General features: G+C 44.9%; 1 protein-coding gene across 3 annotated transcripts; it reads left to right on the top strand.

Moving 5' to 3' along the window:
- On the top strand, positions 1-2,939 carry GSTM3 (glutathione S-transferase mu 3). 3 transcript variants are annotated; one of them, XM_080915765.1, is made up of 8 exons: positions 1-116; positions 406-481; positions 773-837; positions 1,426-1,507; positions 1,594-1,694; positions 2,108-2,203; positions 2,319-2,429; positions 2,677-2,939. In XM_080915765.1, the coding sequence occupies exons 1-8, from the start codon at positions 66-68 to the stop codon at positions 2,773-2,775; spliced, it is 681 nt and encodes a 226-aa protein (XP_080771891.1). In that variant the 5' UTR covers positions 1-65; the 3' UTR covers positions 2,776-2,939. The 3 variants fall into 3 exon arrangements, with proteins under 3 accessions (XP_080771891.1, XP_080771893.1, XP_080771892.1); XM_080915766.1 differs by having other exon boundaries at positions 60-116; positions 297-481; XM_080915767.1 differs by lacking the exon at positions 773-837 and having other exon boundaries at positions 58-116; positions 297-481.
- The last annotated feature ends 13,627 nt before the right edge of the window (positions 2,940-16,566 follow it).

Raw genomic sequence — 16,566 nt, forward strand, 5'->3', positions numbered from 1 at the left:
GTCCAGTATAAAGTTAGCCGCCCCCAGTCCATCGCGTATCCCCGAAGGAGCTAAAATCGCCCAAAATGTCATCGTCATCCAAGTCTATGGTTCTGGGTTACTGGGATATCCGCGGGGTGAGTGGACCCTCGCACTCCCAGCCGCTGGGAGAGGTGCAGGCGGTCGGGCGGGGGTCAGGGACCGGTGGGCCGATCTCCCGCCGGCCTATGGGGTCCCCAGGTCCCTGGGTCGAGGAGGGAGCTAGATGTTCCCAGGTGTGAGCAGAGGGACTGGTTAGCGACAATTTTCCTTAACAGGATGCAGGACCTGGGCAGCGTTGGGTTGGATACGTTGACGATGGGGATTGAGAGCAAATGGGCACGGTGCAGGCTCCCTGACCGGGGTCTCTCTCCATCCCGTCTTTAGCTGGCTCATGCCATCCGCATGCTTCTGGAGTTCACTAATACCAACTATGAGGAGAAACGGTACACGTGTGGGGAAGGTAATGACTGTAGTGGGTGCTGGTGGCCCACCACACTGGGCCATGGTGACCCTATAGTTGTCTTTTACCCAGAGGGTTGCAGCACACCGCGACTGTGTGGGACCCCTGCTCTAGTCAGCTGGGAACTTCTACAAGAGAGGACCATAGAGTTATCTCTTGCTGTCCAAACCCATCTTAACATGCCCTGTTGCAGAAACTCAAGGGTTATCTTTTGGGGATTGGGAACTTAAGATACTCAGGTCTAAGTCAGCTAGGTTGGTAAGGGGCTTTGGTCCCACTTCTCTCTTACAGCTCCTGACTATGATAAAAGCCAATGGCTGGACGTGAAATTCAAGCTAGATCTGGATTTTCCTAATGTAGGTGGCCTTGGAGGAGTGGGCAGAAGGGAAGGCCTTCAAGTATCTGTTTTTACTTCATCTCTGGTTTGGGAAAATCTAGGATTGAGGCTCTTCACGCTTATAGAACGGATAGAATCCAAGGGTCATTGATCAGAACTGAGAATAACATTTTATTTCCTACTAATAACTAGGAAACACTAACGTTCTCCTCTCAAAGGCAGGTTATAAGAGGCATCAATTGCTAGCCAGGTCTGTGACTTTATCTATAGATAGATTCCAGGTGTTTTCATGGTCTCCTAAGTATGTCCTTAAGTGTTATGGTTGTTAAAACACCCGTTTTTAATGTACCCATAAGCACACTACTCTTAACAGTTTTGCTTAATGGTATAAAATATTTACACTTTGCTTCTTAAAGTATCTCGAGAAAAGACTATTCACCACACATACATTCCCGGCGACACACGGATTAAGCACCCTTGTTACTTTCTGATTATTTTGTTCTTTCTCCTGGCTTCTCCTCTCTCATGTCTACACCTCTCAAGTCTCCTCTTTTCCCGGCAGTGGAGGACCTGGAGGACTAGGTTCACATTAACTTTCCCCTTCTAGCTGCCCTACCTTGTGGACGGGAAGAACAAGATCACCCAGAGTAATGCCATCTTGCGGTACATCGCACGGAAGCACAACATGTGTGAGTGGGCTACCGGTGAGAGAGAGGAAGTGGTTTGCTCACCGGAGGTTGATGATCTGAGAGTGATTTATTGCCACCTGGTACAGGTGGTGACACAGAAGAGGAAAAGATACGAGTGGACATCATGGAGAACCAGATAATGGACTTCCGCATGCAGCTGGTTCGGCTCTGCTACAATTCTAACCACGTAAGTTGCCTCCTCTGGAGTCTCCTGTGTTGGGTTTCAGGCCAAAGTGCTAAGGAGTATTCTGCTCCCTTCTACTGTTGCCATCTTTCTATCAACCCAGGCTGTAAGGATTAGAAACAGACTGTGTTTTTTTGGGGGGGTTGGTTTGTCATGTAAGTCAGCTGGTAGCTCCTCCTCCTTTCCAAAGATCCTGCCTCCTCCAAGTAAAGGCAAAAGAAGCTGCCTAGAGATGGGTATGGTGTGTCCATCACCGGTCCAGGCCCTGACTACAGCTATTAGCTATTCTGGGGAGTCGGGGGCAGTGTGTGTAGAGGTCCAAATACAGCATTAATGTGGGACTTGGGAATCAGACTCTGGTCACCCCCACTGATAGTGTTAACCCAACAGCAGCTATTGCTCTTTTTCCCTCCCAGGAAAGCCTGAAGCCTCAGTATTTGGAACAGCTACCTGCACAGCTGAGACAGTTCTCATTGTTCCTGGGGAAATTCACATGGTTTGCAGGGGAAAAGGTAGGGAGAAGGAACAGGGAGAGAATGCCTGCCTGCCTGCCTGTTTGTCTGTCTGTCTATCTCTGCAGGTACTGGCGAGCTCCTCAGGCCTGACACCTCATTGTCCTTGTTCTAGCTGACCTTTGTGGATTTTCTCACTTACGATGTCTTGGATCAGAACCGTATGTTTGAGCCCAAGTGCCTGGATGAGTTCCCAAACCTGAAGGCTTTCATGTGCCGTTTTGAGGTGATATTTGCTATCCCTTTCTCAAAGAACTATGTACAGACTCCCCTATAGCTCATGGTCCCCATTGTACTTGCCCAACGCCAGCTTCTATCTAAATGGTTAGAAATCTTTGGGCTTTTAAGTCTTGGGAAGATCCTGGCTTTTACACTGTGAAAGTACCAGCATAATAGGTGAAGGCAGGCAGCATATTTTGGGTCTGCTGGACTGGGACATGGTCCTAATAAGCCCTGGAATGCTTTTCCTTCAGGCTTTGGAGAAGATTGCTGCATTCCTGCAGTCTGAACGCTTCTTCAAGATGCCAATCAATAACAAGATGGCCAAGTGGGGTAACAAGTGCTTATGCTGAGCCAGAGCTAGCTTCTGCTGAACCAGAGCTCACTTCTGCTGAGCCATCTTGCCCTGAGGGACCCACCCACACTCTGCGAACTCGCTGGCTGTCAGCCCTGTCCCATCCTGCCCTGAAGGGCCTGGACTCTGTCTCCTCTGTTCTAATAAACAGCAGTTACATAACTGGTGTCTGGATGGATTTCTTGGTGTAAAGGCCAAAAGGGGGTGAGGAGATGCTGAGAAGGAAGGAGATTGGAATCTATGCATAACTATGCTGACATTCTTTATTCCTTGGCTGAGCTCCAGGCCCAGGACTCCTCCTCGAGCCTGAGTGGACACTGGAAGGAGATATTTCCCAGTTTGGGTGGCAGGTGCTTTTAAACAGACATGGAGCCCGTGAAGCCATGAAGCAAGTCAAGTAAAACTGAGTGGTGCTGATAGATGTAATAGAACTGGGGCTTCCAAACGACCCATGGTGAGCGGATCAAAGAGCTTAATACAACAAAGGTGGCATTTCAAACTGGCGGGCTTGTTGGAGTTGGAACACTTGGTTACTAATTAAAAATTAGAGAGCCCTATACATCACACTAGGCAATATATACCTGCTGGTGAACTTGGAAGATGGATACAGGTTCCTGAGGAAATTATCTCAGTCTTAAAATTCAAATCATATCCCATGACCCAACTGCTCATCCCATGTAAGCTCACTAAAACCATGTATACCCAAGAAGGTAAACTGTGGTGGTATCATATAAGAACAAATAGATGCTGTATAAAAGCCAGGGAATACTGTATGGCGGAAAGGCAGGAAGTGATGTAAATGTCTGGTGATTGTGGTGACACACACTCAGAATGCCAGTGTCAGGGAGGCAGAGATGAGCAGGTCCCTGGAGGTGCACTGCCTGATGTCTAGGCAAATAGTTTCTAGCCAGTAAGACACCCTGTCCAAACTGGGGGACGGGGAGGGAGGCATCCTGAGGAATGACACCTGAGATGTCCTCCAGCTTCCATGTGTGTTGTGAACACACACATGCGTGTACAGGTGGACACATAGTGTGTAGTTGAGTGCACACACAGTCTGAGCTATGTGAACCAACATGAATTCATCTGTAGGCTGTTTGCAATGTGCAATGAGGGTCAAGATCTCCTCTCGAGGCCCATTTGGAAAAGGATCTGCTTCCAAGCTCATGGTTGGTAGTACATTTCAATTTCTGCTGTTTTGCTCGACAAGATCTCAGCTTCTTGATGGGTAGCAGCTAGAAGCCACCCCTTTCTTGGAAATGAGACCTTGCCAAAATACTATCAAAGTCATTACATGAGCCTCGTGGGAAGAGAGATGTAATTGTTTCTAACACAACCATGACCCTTACATCCTACGTCTCTGTCCTAACTGTTAAAGTTTGGACATTGAATGCCCTCCAATGGCCAATATGCTAAAGATTCCTCCAGCTGTTGGTGTTTTGGGAAGATGGCAAAACTTTTAGGAGAAAGGGCCCTTGGGGAAAAATGGGATTCTGGCAGCTACTTCCTCTGTCTCCCTCCCTCCCTCCCTTCTTTCACCTCATTTCCAGGGTGCCACCAGGGTAAAAGGCCTCCTTAGTCACATACTTCTATGAGGTACTGGGCTACTACAGATCCAAAGCAACAGGGCCAAGTGACCAGAGATTGCAATCTCTGAAATTGTGAGGCAAAATTAACCCTTCTACCTTTAAAGTTGATTTATTCCAGGTATTTGTCACAGAGGCAGAAAACTGAGACACCATTGAAGGTAAATTCATTCAAGGGGAGGGGGTTACACAAGGGCCTAAACTGAGTGTAAACCATCTAAGAGTTTGCTTACCACAGGGCAGAAGGCAAGAAAATAGGAAATTAGTCTTGCAACTTCTGAGTACCAATTTTAAGAAAGAAGACATAAAAGAGCATAGCAACTGTAAGGTAAAAAATGTAAGAGCATGTGTCTAGTTTTGTGGGTTTTTTGTTTTGGTTTGGTTTTGGTTTTTTGATTTTGTTTGGTTTGTTTTTGGTTTGTTTTGGGGGTTTTTTGTTTGTTTTTGGGGTGTTTTTTTGTTTGTTTGTTTGTTTTTGTCCTGGAACACACTTTGAAGATCAGGCTAGCCTCAAACTCACAGAGATCCACCTGCCTCTGCCTCCCAAGTGCTAGGATTGCATCTTCTATTTTTTTTTTCTTTTTAGCATTATGTTCATGGCCAATTATATGGCCCAAAAATGGAATGGAAGACAATGGAGAAGAGCGGTGGCCCACTAGTGCCCAGTCTTGAACTCTTAATTTTAACATGGCCCAAGAAAATAATTCAGTCCCCATAGCCACCTTTGGTTGCTTCTGGTGAAGACCGCCTATTGTCTCATAAAGACAGAGGGGTGAAAATACTGATAAATTAGTGACATGTTTATTCAAGTCACCTCAGTAGGTAAAAGGGACTTGTTCTCAATACATTACATTTGGTGGAGCAGTTCCCCGAAAGTTTTAGGAAGCAGATTGGTTTTGTTGTTGCAGCTCAAGTATAGGCTTAAAGCATTTCCCAATCACAGGGAAAACAGCTTACATGATTAAAAGACAATTCATGGTGGAGGTTGTTTCCCCGATGTGGTGGGCGGAACAGGAACACTGATACCCTAGGCTTAAATCTGCCTGGAAAGCCAGCTTAAGAAGGGCTTATGAGAACACCTGACCTCTATAGAAATCACACATTCCTGGGGGCAGGGGAGACTTGGGAAGAAAAGGGGGAGCATGATCTGGTATTGGGTGGGGGAAAAGGACTGAAGCCCTGAAGGCCAGCAGAAAGAATGAAAACAGGCAACCTCGGGAGAAAGGAGGTTGGGAGGACCCTCCAGAATGTACCAGAGACCTAGGAGATGAGAGACTCTCAGGATTTAAAGGGGGACCCCTAGATGAAATGCCCTTCAGTGGGGAGAGGGAACTTGTAGAGCCCCCTCCAGCAGAAAGACAGGGCATCAAGTGAGGGATGGGGTTGCCATCCCACAGTCAAAACTCTGACCCATAATTGTTCCTGTCTGGAAGAACTGCAGGGATGGAAATGGAGAAGAGCCTGTGGAAAAGAAGGTCCAGAGACAGGTCCACAAGGGGATTCAGCTCAAGGGGAGGCCCCAAGACCTGACACCATTACTGAGGCTGTGGAGCACCCACAAATAGAGACCTATCATGACTGCCCCCAAAAGACCCAACAAGCAGTTTAAAGAGTCAGATGCAGATATTTGCACCCAACCAATGGACAGAAGCTGCTGATCCCTGTGGTTGAACTAGGGAAAAGCTGGAGGAAGCTGAGGAGGAGGGCGACCCTGTAAGAGGACCAGCAGTCTCAATTAACCTGGACCCCCGAGATCTCTCAGACGCTAGATCACCAACCAGGCAGCACACACCAGCTCAGATGAAGCCCCCAACACATAGGCAGCAGAGGACTGCCAGGTCGAGGTTCAGTCAGAGAAGATGCACTTAACCCTTAAGAGACTGCAGGCCCCAAGGAGTTTAGAGGTCTGGTGGGGTGGGTGGGGTGAGGATATCCTCATGGAGATTGGAGGAGGGATGGAGAGGAGGTATGGAATGAGGAGCAGTTAGTTGGAGGGTGGATCAGGAGGGGAATAAAATCTGGAGTGTAAAAAGAAAAGAAAAGAAAAGGAAAGAAAAGAGAAAAGTACACAGTCCTATGTCCTCCAGTGCAAGGCAGTGCCTCTAGGAGTTGAAATTTATTTTAGCCAGTGCTTTGTCGAATGTGCCAATCACTTTGCTGTTGAACTATCTAGTGGCTTCCGGGGTTCCCGGCTAAACTTCGTAATGACCTCTGTTCCTCCGCCAACTGTGGTGTTTTTCACCTGTGCCCTCCCCACCTACCGTGGTCTGTTGGCTTTGACTTTACTCTATTCCCTGTGGGACAGGCACAGGTTGGACTCTGAATACATGCAGCCTTGGTTCCCACCCTGATTCTTCCAGGGCCCACCAGCAGTAGCCTCCTTTGTACAGCTCTACTCTAATGAGCGAACTGTTCCCCCAATTTGTTCTGAGCAGTTAGTATTACTAGAATACCTGGAAACTAATATTATAAATATTATATGGACTTATGATCTAATTCCACGAAGTGCCGTGCTTTCTTCTGCCTTTTCATGCTTCTGACCTATTCAGTTGCCCTTTGCTTTTTCTGCAGCTCCTTTGTCCCCCTCCCCCACCCCACTCACTTTCTGCTGAAGCCTGTGGGAGCCATCACTTCCCTGTGAGAAACCTCCACAAATCTCTTGATCCTGAATGCAGACTCAGCACCACTTTGGCCCATTAAAGGCAATAGAAATCCCACACATTTCCCGTGGAGAACCCTGAGGAGTTCCCATATAAGCCTCCTACTCCTGAACTAGGAAGTTCTCTGTTCTGCTTGGAGACAGAACTCAGGATCTCAGAATACCTTGTTCCTAAAACAAATGGAGGTGATTCAGACAGAAATGTTTACAGTTGATCCATGAGAACAGACAAGAACTGGGGCCAGAGCGTAGGTTATGAGTAGGTTATTTGATACCATAGCCTAGCTCACTCCCTGCTTAGGACAAATGGAATGAAATACTTTTGAAAACGATCAGGGATGGGCTTATAATGTATTTATGAGATTTTCAATGGAAATAATTATAGGTGACTTGTATGTAGGACTTAAATCCAGAAGATTAGGTGGATGTGTGTGTGTTTGACTCTTAATTAAACCTACACAGTTGTGGCAGACATATCTAATACAGGTAATACACACCTGCTGCATTAGAAGGAGGTGTCTTCAATAAAACAGGCATAGAACAAACAGGGTTGTGTTCATATTGATACAAGTTTGAAGTGAATTGGAATTATTAGCGATCTATATTTCATTAAGAAGTAATGTTTCTTTATATTAACGGATATTTCTTTGTTGTTGTTGTTTCAGATAAGGCCTCAAACGTAGCCAAGGTCACCTCAAGTTCATGAAACCCATGCTGCCTTGCCCTTCTCAGTGCCAGGGTAGCAGGTGTTGCCACCACTCTTTCAAATAGTGAAATCATAATCCTTCCTGCTTCCCCAGCAAATCCTGTTTCGGGTGAGAGGAGAACTACAAGGCTGCGGGTAATGTCACAGACCCTAAGACCGCTCAGCAGATTTGTGCTTTGGGGGAGACTGTGGAGCTACCTCATAATGTGACTTGGTTGAGAAAAGCCTGCTTTGAAGTGTAATGATAGGATCTGTGGAGCAGTTGGTAAAGTAATTGCATGCAAGTGTAAGGACCTGGGTTCAAATCCCCAGGACCCATGTAAAAGCAAGGTATTGTGGGGCACAGAGACAAGTGAATCACAAGAGCTTTCTGGCCAGCCAGTCTAGACAAGTTGATAGGTTTCGGGTTCAAGGAAATCTCCTGTCTCAATAGAATAGAGAGCAGTAGGATGTCAGGCGTCCACCCCCACAGGACCCCAGGAGTCACAGGCACTTGTGAGCTTCTGTTGAGTGTGCTGAGAACCAAACCCAGGACCTCTGGAAGAGCAGCCAGTTCTTCTGATCTGCCTTTCCATCCCTGATCAACAGACCCTTTAATTGATGATTCAATCATTTTACTCATTACTGGTCTACTGAATTTTTCTATTTTTATGGTTTTTTTTTCATAAGATGTATGTCATGGTATTTATTAATTTATTTTGTTATCAAAAACTTTGGTATATACTTACTCATAAAAATATCAGATCAGCCTGGGTACTTCTGTCAGGTTCAATGTCTCCCTTGACAACTCTGGTATCATTAATGTAAGTCTATTTTTTTCTTTCATTTTTTTAAAAATGTGTTTATTTATTTTTATGTGTTTTGTCTGCATGTGTAACTGTGTATCACATGAGTGTCTGCTGCTCTTGGATTTCCCCTCCAAGATTTGAGTTACAGATGGTTTTAAGCCAATATGTAGGTACTGAGAATTAAACACCGGTCCTCTGGAAGAACAATTGGTGCTCTAACTACTGAGCCATCTCTCCAGCCCCATTCTCTCCTTTTCTTAGTTAACTCTAGCCAAGAGTTTGTCCACTTTGGTTTTTTGAACAACCAGCTCTTGTTTCATATACATATTTTAATCTTAGATCCATTTATCTCCACTTTTTATCATTTCTCTCCTACACGCTTGGGTATTGAGTGTCTTGTTCTAGCTCTTTGAGCTGCAGGGATAAGTTATTTAAATTCTTTGTTGTTGTAGACATTGACAGCTACACAACCTCTCCTTTCTTGGTACTACTTTTATCGTATGTTGTATTTTTATTTCTTCGGTAAATATTTTGATATCTTGGTCTCTTTCTTGATCTACTTTTCATGTATTTGTTGTACACTTGCCAGAACTTTTCCTGCTGCAAAGTTTTGTTTTCGTTGTGTTTTAGCCAAAAAAAATTCTCCATATAACTCCAACTCTTAAAGTCTGTTGAGAGCAGCTTTACAGACTGTCATGTGCCCTACCCTGGAAAACATTCCATGTGCCACTGAAAAGAACATGCTCTGAAATACCGGGTGGATCAGTTTGGTTTAGAATGAAATTTAACTCTTCTGGTTTTCTGTTGATTTTCTGTTTGATCAGTCTGTTTTCAAAAGGAATATGTTAAAGTTTTCAATTTATAGTTTCTAATGTTGTATTAAATATAGCCTTATCTTTAAGCCTATTTATGCTTGTTTTATATAGTTGGGTGCTCAATGATAGCTATGTATAGATAGATAGATAGATAGATAGATAGATAGATAGATAGATAGAGAGAGAGAGAGAGAGGGAGGGATGGATGGATGGATGGATGGATGGATGGATGGATGATGGATGGATGGATGGATGGGTGGATGGATAGATAGATGATAGATAGGTAGATAGATAGATTTACAGACACTGGAGGAGAATTATTATTACATTTTGCTTTACTAACTCCTTTAGTATTCTACAATGACCATTTTTGACTTTTTAAAAATTGATTTTGATAATCTTTTATTTGTCTTATCTGATACAAGTCTGGTCACCCCTGCTTTCCTTTGGATTACATTTACAACAGCTTATTCTATGTCTTCACCTTCGGTCTATGCATTTTCATAGAAGTGAAATGAGTTTCTTATATGCACCATATGCTAGTGTATGTGTGTCTCTGTTTGTGTGTATGTGTGTGTGTGTGTGTGTGTGTGTGTGTCTGCATGCATGTATGGGTGTTTGTGTGTGTAGGCCAGAGGACAATCTCAAGTGTTGCTCCTCAGGAGCCATCTACTGTTTTTGGTTTATTTTTTTGCTTTGTCTTCTTTTATTGCCACAGGGTCTTTCACAAACCTGGATCTTCCGAGTAGGATAGTCAGGCAGGCCAGCAAGCTCTACACTCCATTTGTCTTTACTGCCCCAGCTCTGGGTGTATCATTGTTCTGGTTTTTAAAGAACTATACTTTGAAAAATTCGTGCATGCATACAACGTGTCTTGATCATACCCACTCCATGCTGCCCTTTCTTAAATTCCCCCCACAGTATGTTCCCACATGTTTGCAGGGGGGAGGGTAGGTCCAGCCTGTGCTTGCTCTTGGGTTGGTGGTTCAGTCTCTGAGAACTTTCCCAAAGGATTAGGTTAGTTGACTCTGTTGGTCTTCTTGAGGAGTCCCTATTCCCTTAGGGTCCCTCAATCCTTCCCCCAACTCTTCCACAAGATTCCCCAGGCTCTGTCTAATGTTTGCCTTTGGATTACTGTATCTGTTTCCATCGGCTGCTGAGTGGAGCTCTCAGAGGACAGTTATGCTAGGCTCCTGTCAGCAAGCATAGAAGAGCATCCTCAATAGTGTCAGAGATTGGTATTTACCCATGTGATGGGTCATTGGTTGGCCATCTCTGCCCCATCTTTGTCTCTGCCCATATTGTAGGCAGGACACATTTTGGGTCAAAGGTTTTGTGGGTGGGTTGGTGTCCTTATCTCTCACTGGGAGTCTTGCCTGCCTACAGAAGGTAGACACTTCAGGCTCCACATCCACCACTACTAGGAGTCTCAGCTAGAGTCACCCGCATAGACTCCCTGAGACCTCCCCACCCTGCCCCAGTCCCCGACACAGATTTCCGTTCTTTCTCCCCCTCCTACACCTGATCTTCCACCCTGTTTCCCTCCCCATCCTCTCTTCCACCCATTCCTTCCCTCCATCCACCTCCAATGTATATTTTATTTTCCCCTCATAAGTCTTTTTTTTTAAACATATACTTAGTTTTAGTTAACCTATTCTACATTGTTATCCCTACTTAAATTTAAATTTAGGTTTCAAAATGTGGGTTCTGGAAGTTAAATACAGGACAGGCCCTCGTGTTTGTAAGGAAAACAGATTACTGACTGAACCATCTTCCCAGCACTAGTTACACTGTCTTTTACCTGGAGAATTTGTTCATATAGTAAAGATAATCATACATAAAGGCCTGAGACGATGTTTCATGGGTAAGAGTGCTTTCTATGCAAACATAAAGTCTTATCTCTAGCATCAAGATAAAAGCCAGGCATGGGACCATGTGCCTGTCACCCCAATGATGGGGAATAAAGATCGGTGGCCCCTGGCATTTGCTGGCCAGTCAGCCTAAATGAAGATGAGCTTCAGGTTCAGTGAGAGACCCTGTCTTGAGGAAATAAGGTGGGGAGAGAGAGAGAGAGAGAGAGAAATGGGAGTTTTCTTCTAGACTTTGCATGTGTGTGTATAGGCACACACACACACACACACAAATGCATGCACACATAACACACACATAAAGAACACATTGTAGTTCTCACCTTTTTCTGTCTCTCTGTCACTCTGTCTCTGTCTGTCTGTCTGTCTGTCTGTCTGTCTCTCTCTCTCTCTCTCTCTCTCTCTCTCTCTCTCTCACACACACACACACACACACACCTTATGTGGTTAAGTGACTTACTTTAGTGGTGCACTCTGATTTTTTGCTTATTCTTTTGAGTTTGCCTAGTGTAGGTTTTTGCCTGTAACTACCGCAAACCTTACAAAACCACCTCTAAAACAATTATAACTGTTTTGAAATGATATCAACATAATATGACCATGAGGACAAGAAAAGAAACCACAAAGAGAAATCAGAGAACTTTTAAAAATTAGATCTTTCCCACCATTCATCTCTCATTTTGAATTTCTGAGGCCTTGTTCTGCATCTTTTTACATTTCTAGCATATGAGTGTAATGTAATTATTGTTTTGCTTTTTACATTTCATATCAAAACAATTTCACACCAGGTTTATCATGTTAGGGCTTCTGAGTTTGTATAGTTATTTGTTTTAAATTTTGTTGTTGTTATTGTTGTTAAGGATTTATTAGTTTTTATTTTATGTGCATGAGTGCATATATGTATGTGTGCCATGTGCTTGCCTGTTACATACAGAATTCAGATGAGGTAATTAGATCTTCTAAAAATTGAGTTATTGGCAGTTGTGAGCAGTCATGTGGGTGCTGGAGACTGATGCCCAGTGCTGTGTAAGTTCAGCAAGTATGCTTAATCCGGAGCCATCTCTCTAGTCCTCATGTGGTTTTTATCCGTGTGGTTTTTTTGTTTTGTTTTGTTAACTTTTGTCTTAGTTAGGGTTACTACTGCTGTGATGAAACAACACAACCACACGCAAGCTGGGGAGGAAAAGGTTTATTTCACTCACAGTTCCGTATAACAGCAGCAGCATCAAAATCAGTGAGGACAGGAACTGAAACAGGGCAGGAACCTGGAGGCAGGAGCTGATGCAGAGGCCACGGAGGGGTGCTGCTTACTGGCTTGCTCCTCATGGCTTGCTCAGCCTGCTTTCTTATAGAACTCAGGACCATCAACCCAATGTTGACACCACCCAAAATGGGCTGCCCTCTGTCACCCCCTCCCCCATCAATCACTAACTAAGAAAACACCCTGCAAGCTTGGAGACATTTTCTCAGTTGAGATTCTGTCCTCGCAGCTGCCTCTAGCTTTTGTCAAGTTGACATAAACTATCCCGCACAATCTTCTGGTATTTACTGCTCACTCCTCAACATGTCTTTCTTTTCATTTGAAGCATTCCATTTGGAATTTCTGGTTAGACATGTCTGGGCAAATTTGAGGTATTCTCTCAGACTTTGCATGTCTGACAGGAAAAGTCTAACAAGACCTGCATCTTCCTTTTGCTCAGCTTAGGACAGAGTAGGGGTAAAATACACCAGACACAAGCTGCACACAGCGGGGGTCATTTATGGGGAAACATCCTGAGAACTGGAAGAGAGATATCTAGTTTAGGGAAAGAACCTTAGCCTAATGGAGCCTCTCCCATCAGCCCAGAACCTCTCTGTCCATGTCTGTGATGACACTGTGACTTCTGGCTGAGTGAGGAACCCCAGCACAGGAGTAGCACCCTCCTCTTGGAATCTCAGGGTGAGCAACACAGAATTAATGACAAGAAACATTAAGGGCTGTAAGGATCTTATACTTTGTGTGGCCATCAAGCTCCCCTCCACACACATCTCTGCCTTCTGTGGACAACAAAGACCACCCAAGCAAGTCAACATGGTCTGTCCTGAGAGACATAGATAGCAAGCCACAGGGCAAATGTGGTTCTGACTTCATTTGGGATCAGATAGGGCTGGATAGTCTCATATTGTGAACCAAGATCTGCACATTAGACTAGAGGGCTGGCTTCTCTGGCAGTGCGGGGCAGTCTCACACTGGTGATGGGCATCTATGCATTCACAGGGTTGGATCCTCTGGTAATGCATCCCTTTATCACCCCAGCAAAACTGAGGGCTACTTGGATCAGGACAAGACCAGAAAGGAAAGGAAGAGACTGAAGGAATAATGATCTGGGGTTAACAGAGGCTTATCTTTCGGGGCAACTGGGTAGGAAGGGGAGTCACTAGAGCCCTTCAGAGGAGAACAGGGATGAGATGGAACGGGAAGACTGATGCAGAGATGCAGTGACCCAGTCAGGTCCCAGACCAAGAACAGAAAGGGTAGAGGTAGAGCCTCCTGGCTCTGGTATTAAGGCACTTTACTTGTTATCCCACAGGGCTGTCTTCAAATACATGGGGCCTGAAAGGAAGCGGCTGGACTTTATGTAGGCAGAGGTATTCTTCAGGGCCTGTGAGCGGAAAGGAGACAGCAAAGCTCTGGCCTGTGGCACCACTGGGCTGAGAAGCTCAACTTTATATATGCCATGTAGACTCAAGACCTGGAGCAGAGCAGTCAGCCTGAGCTCTGGCAAAGAATCACTTCAAGTTCCTTTTCCAAGTGTCTCTCCTTAAGGAGAACATCAGATAGAGAAACCATCATAGTAACAGCTTGGTGTCCTTTAGATAGTATACCATAGGTCTGGGACAAAAAAAAACAAAACAAAACAAAACAAAAAACAAAAACAAAACAAAACAAAACAAAACAAAACAAAACAAAAAACAAAAACAAAACAAAACAAAACAAACAAACAAAAAAAACACTCAATGATCCTACAAGATAAATCCAAACTGATCATTTATCAGGAGGTAACCTGAAGACCAGAGAGGTTAAACAACTTCTTCCTAGTCTCACAGCCTTGTCACTGTCTGCACAACCATATTCTTTTTCCACAGAGAAGCGCCTGCCTGTATTTGCACATAGAAGAAGGAGTAGGCAGGAAAAAAAGAGGAATTCTCAGAACATGCTTGAAAAAGCCCAGGTCCCACCCAATGACTCAGCAGATCTTTGGTAGAAGCGTCTAGGATGGAGAGAGGCCCACCAGGAAAGGCAGGGCAGGGTTCTGATATGTTCCCAGAGAGCAGAAAGTCTATTTCTCTACCTGCTACCTGAGTCCAAAAGTACTGTACCTCCACATAGGAACCATGCTGAATTCACTCAGCCTACGTGAATTCGTACCAAGATCCACTTCCCACATTAACTAACTGCTTAGGAATTCTAAAATTCAGGACTACCTGTTTGCACTAAACCAGAACCCCAGGCCTTAGTCTGCAACTTCTCCCTTCCCCACAGTAATACCAGCTCTTGCATAATTCCCCCAAAGTCTTCAACTTGGACCAGAAGCAGAGCTAATGAGAACCAGCTGAGAAATATCACTTGTTAGGAAGCAGAGAAAGGAAACAGATCCAGGCTTAGAAACAAAACATTAAATTAATGATTCAAATAATGAGATCTTTAGTAAAGTAGTTTTGGGGGGATCGTCAAACACAGGCCTGGATGCCAAATGAGCAGCTATGAGGTGACTTTCAGGCTTGGATCTCTGGCTCCAGGTGACACTAGGTGCACCTCACAATCTAGTGTGATCACCACTGTGTGCTATACTTAGTCCCAGGATGAGGGTACAGTGCCTGTCCCCTGAGAGCTGACAATGTGCCTCATATGAAAGGCGTTGAAATAAATGTATAACTTGGTCTCTTAATTTAAAGATTAGGAAATCATCCTGGAAAGGGGGAGGGAAGTAGGGCATCCAAGAGGAAATGGGATCAGGGCACCACCTCAAATCGAGCCATGAAGTCCTTAAGGTGTGGGAAGGCATCCAGGCACTTGGGCTCAAATATACGGTGCTTATCAAGGACATCATAGACGAGGAAATCCACATAAGTAATCTGCAAGAAGCCCAGGGTAAGCACTGGAATTTGACACCTGGGAAGAATGACAACTTTTCCTTCTCACCCCATCTCTTTACCTTTTCCCCTGCAAACCATGGCTGCTTGCCCAGGGACTCAGAGTAGAGCTTCATCTTGTCAGGGAGACCCTCTAAGTACTCTGGCTTCCGTTTCTCCTGAGATACAGGGGAGAAAAAGCAATCTCTATCCTCAGACACAGACTCCCCCAGACACAGGCTCCCAAGCAAAGAGTTTGACTTTAACAGGAATGTGGAGGAGAGTATATGCCTTCTCAAGGCTGGGCCTGAATCAGTCTCCAGATTTTAAGTTAACCCATCGATACTGATTAGACTCCTACAGACACCAGATCCCATTTGTTGAAGGTGATTGAGAAGCCAGATGAGTACAATCCTGCTTTTGGGCTTCACTTATTGCCCAAATCAGATCCCGTGGGCCAGACTCAGAGGTGCCTCTCTATGTACCTGGCACACTGGACTCAGATGGCTGGTACAATCAAAGAAGCATGACACTCAAAGATCTCAGAAGGAAAGGCAAAGCTCCTCTTAGCAGATGGAGGAATAGTGGATGTTCACGCGAGTTCGTTTTATAAAGTGAAGGCACGTTTGATAAAGAAAGGAAGGGGGTTCAGGGACCTCATGGCCAAACTTGAGCTGCCTATTAGGATGGTCCTGATTCCTGCTGCTACTAGAAGTATTGTTCTGGAGAAAGAGCTGAGCGGATGTCTGTGGCCATGGTATCACACCCCCTCTCCCATTTCTTTATTTTAACCCATGGCTTTAGTCTCCATATTCCAAGAGCATATTGATGACATAAATAGTTGGAACAAAAAGTCTGTGGGAGTTGAAGGTTGGAGATGAAACAGACTCTAAATAGGTACTCTAATGTCTAGAAACTATACTTCTAGCTTGTAGGATTCAAGTTACAGGAGTCAAATGCTTAAATGTGACCAATATAGACATGAATACAAAACTTTAACTCCAAACCTCGTCTTTCCCACGGGGGGGGGGGGCGTGGGACTTACAAACTCAGGGCTGTAGCAGAGCATCGCAAGCTGCCTGCTAGTGACCATGGCCTGGTTCTCCAAAATGTCCACACAGAGCCTCTCTTCTTCTGTCTCTCCACCTGCAGCCCATACAGCATGACCGCCCTCAGCACATCATCTCAGATAAGCCCAGGGAAATGACCACCATCCCCCACCCTGCAGCCAGCCCCACTCACAAGGTGGTGCTT

The sequence above is a fragment of the Micromys minutus genome (assembly GCF_963924665.1).
Source record: "Micromys minutus genome assembly, chromosome: 4".
Lineage (NCBI taxonomy): Eukaryota > Metazoa > Chordata > Mammalia > Rodentia > Muridae > Micromys > Micromys minutus.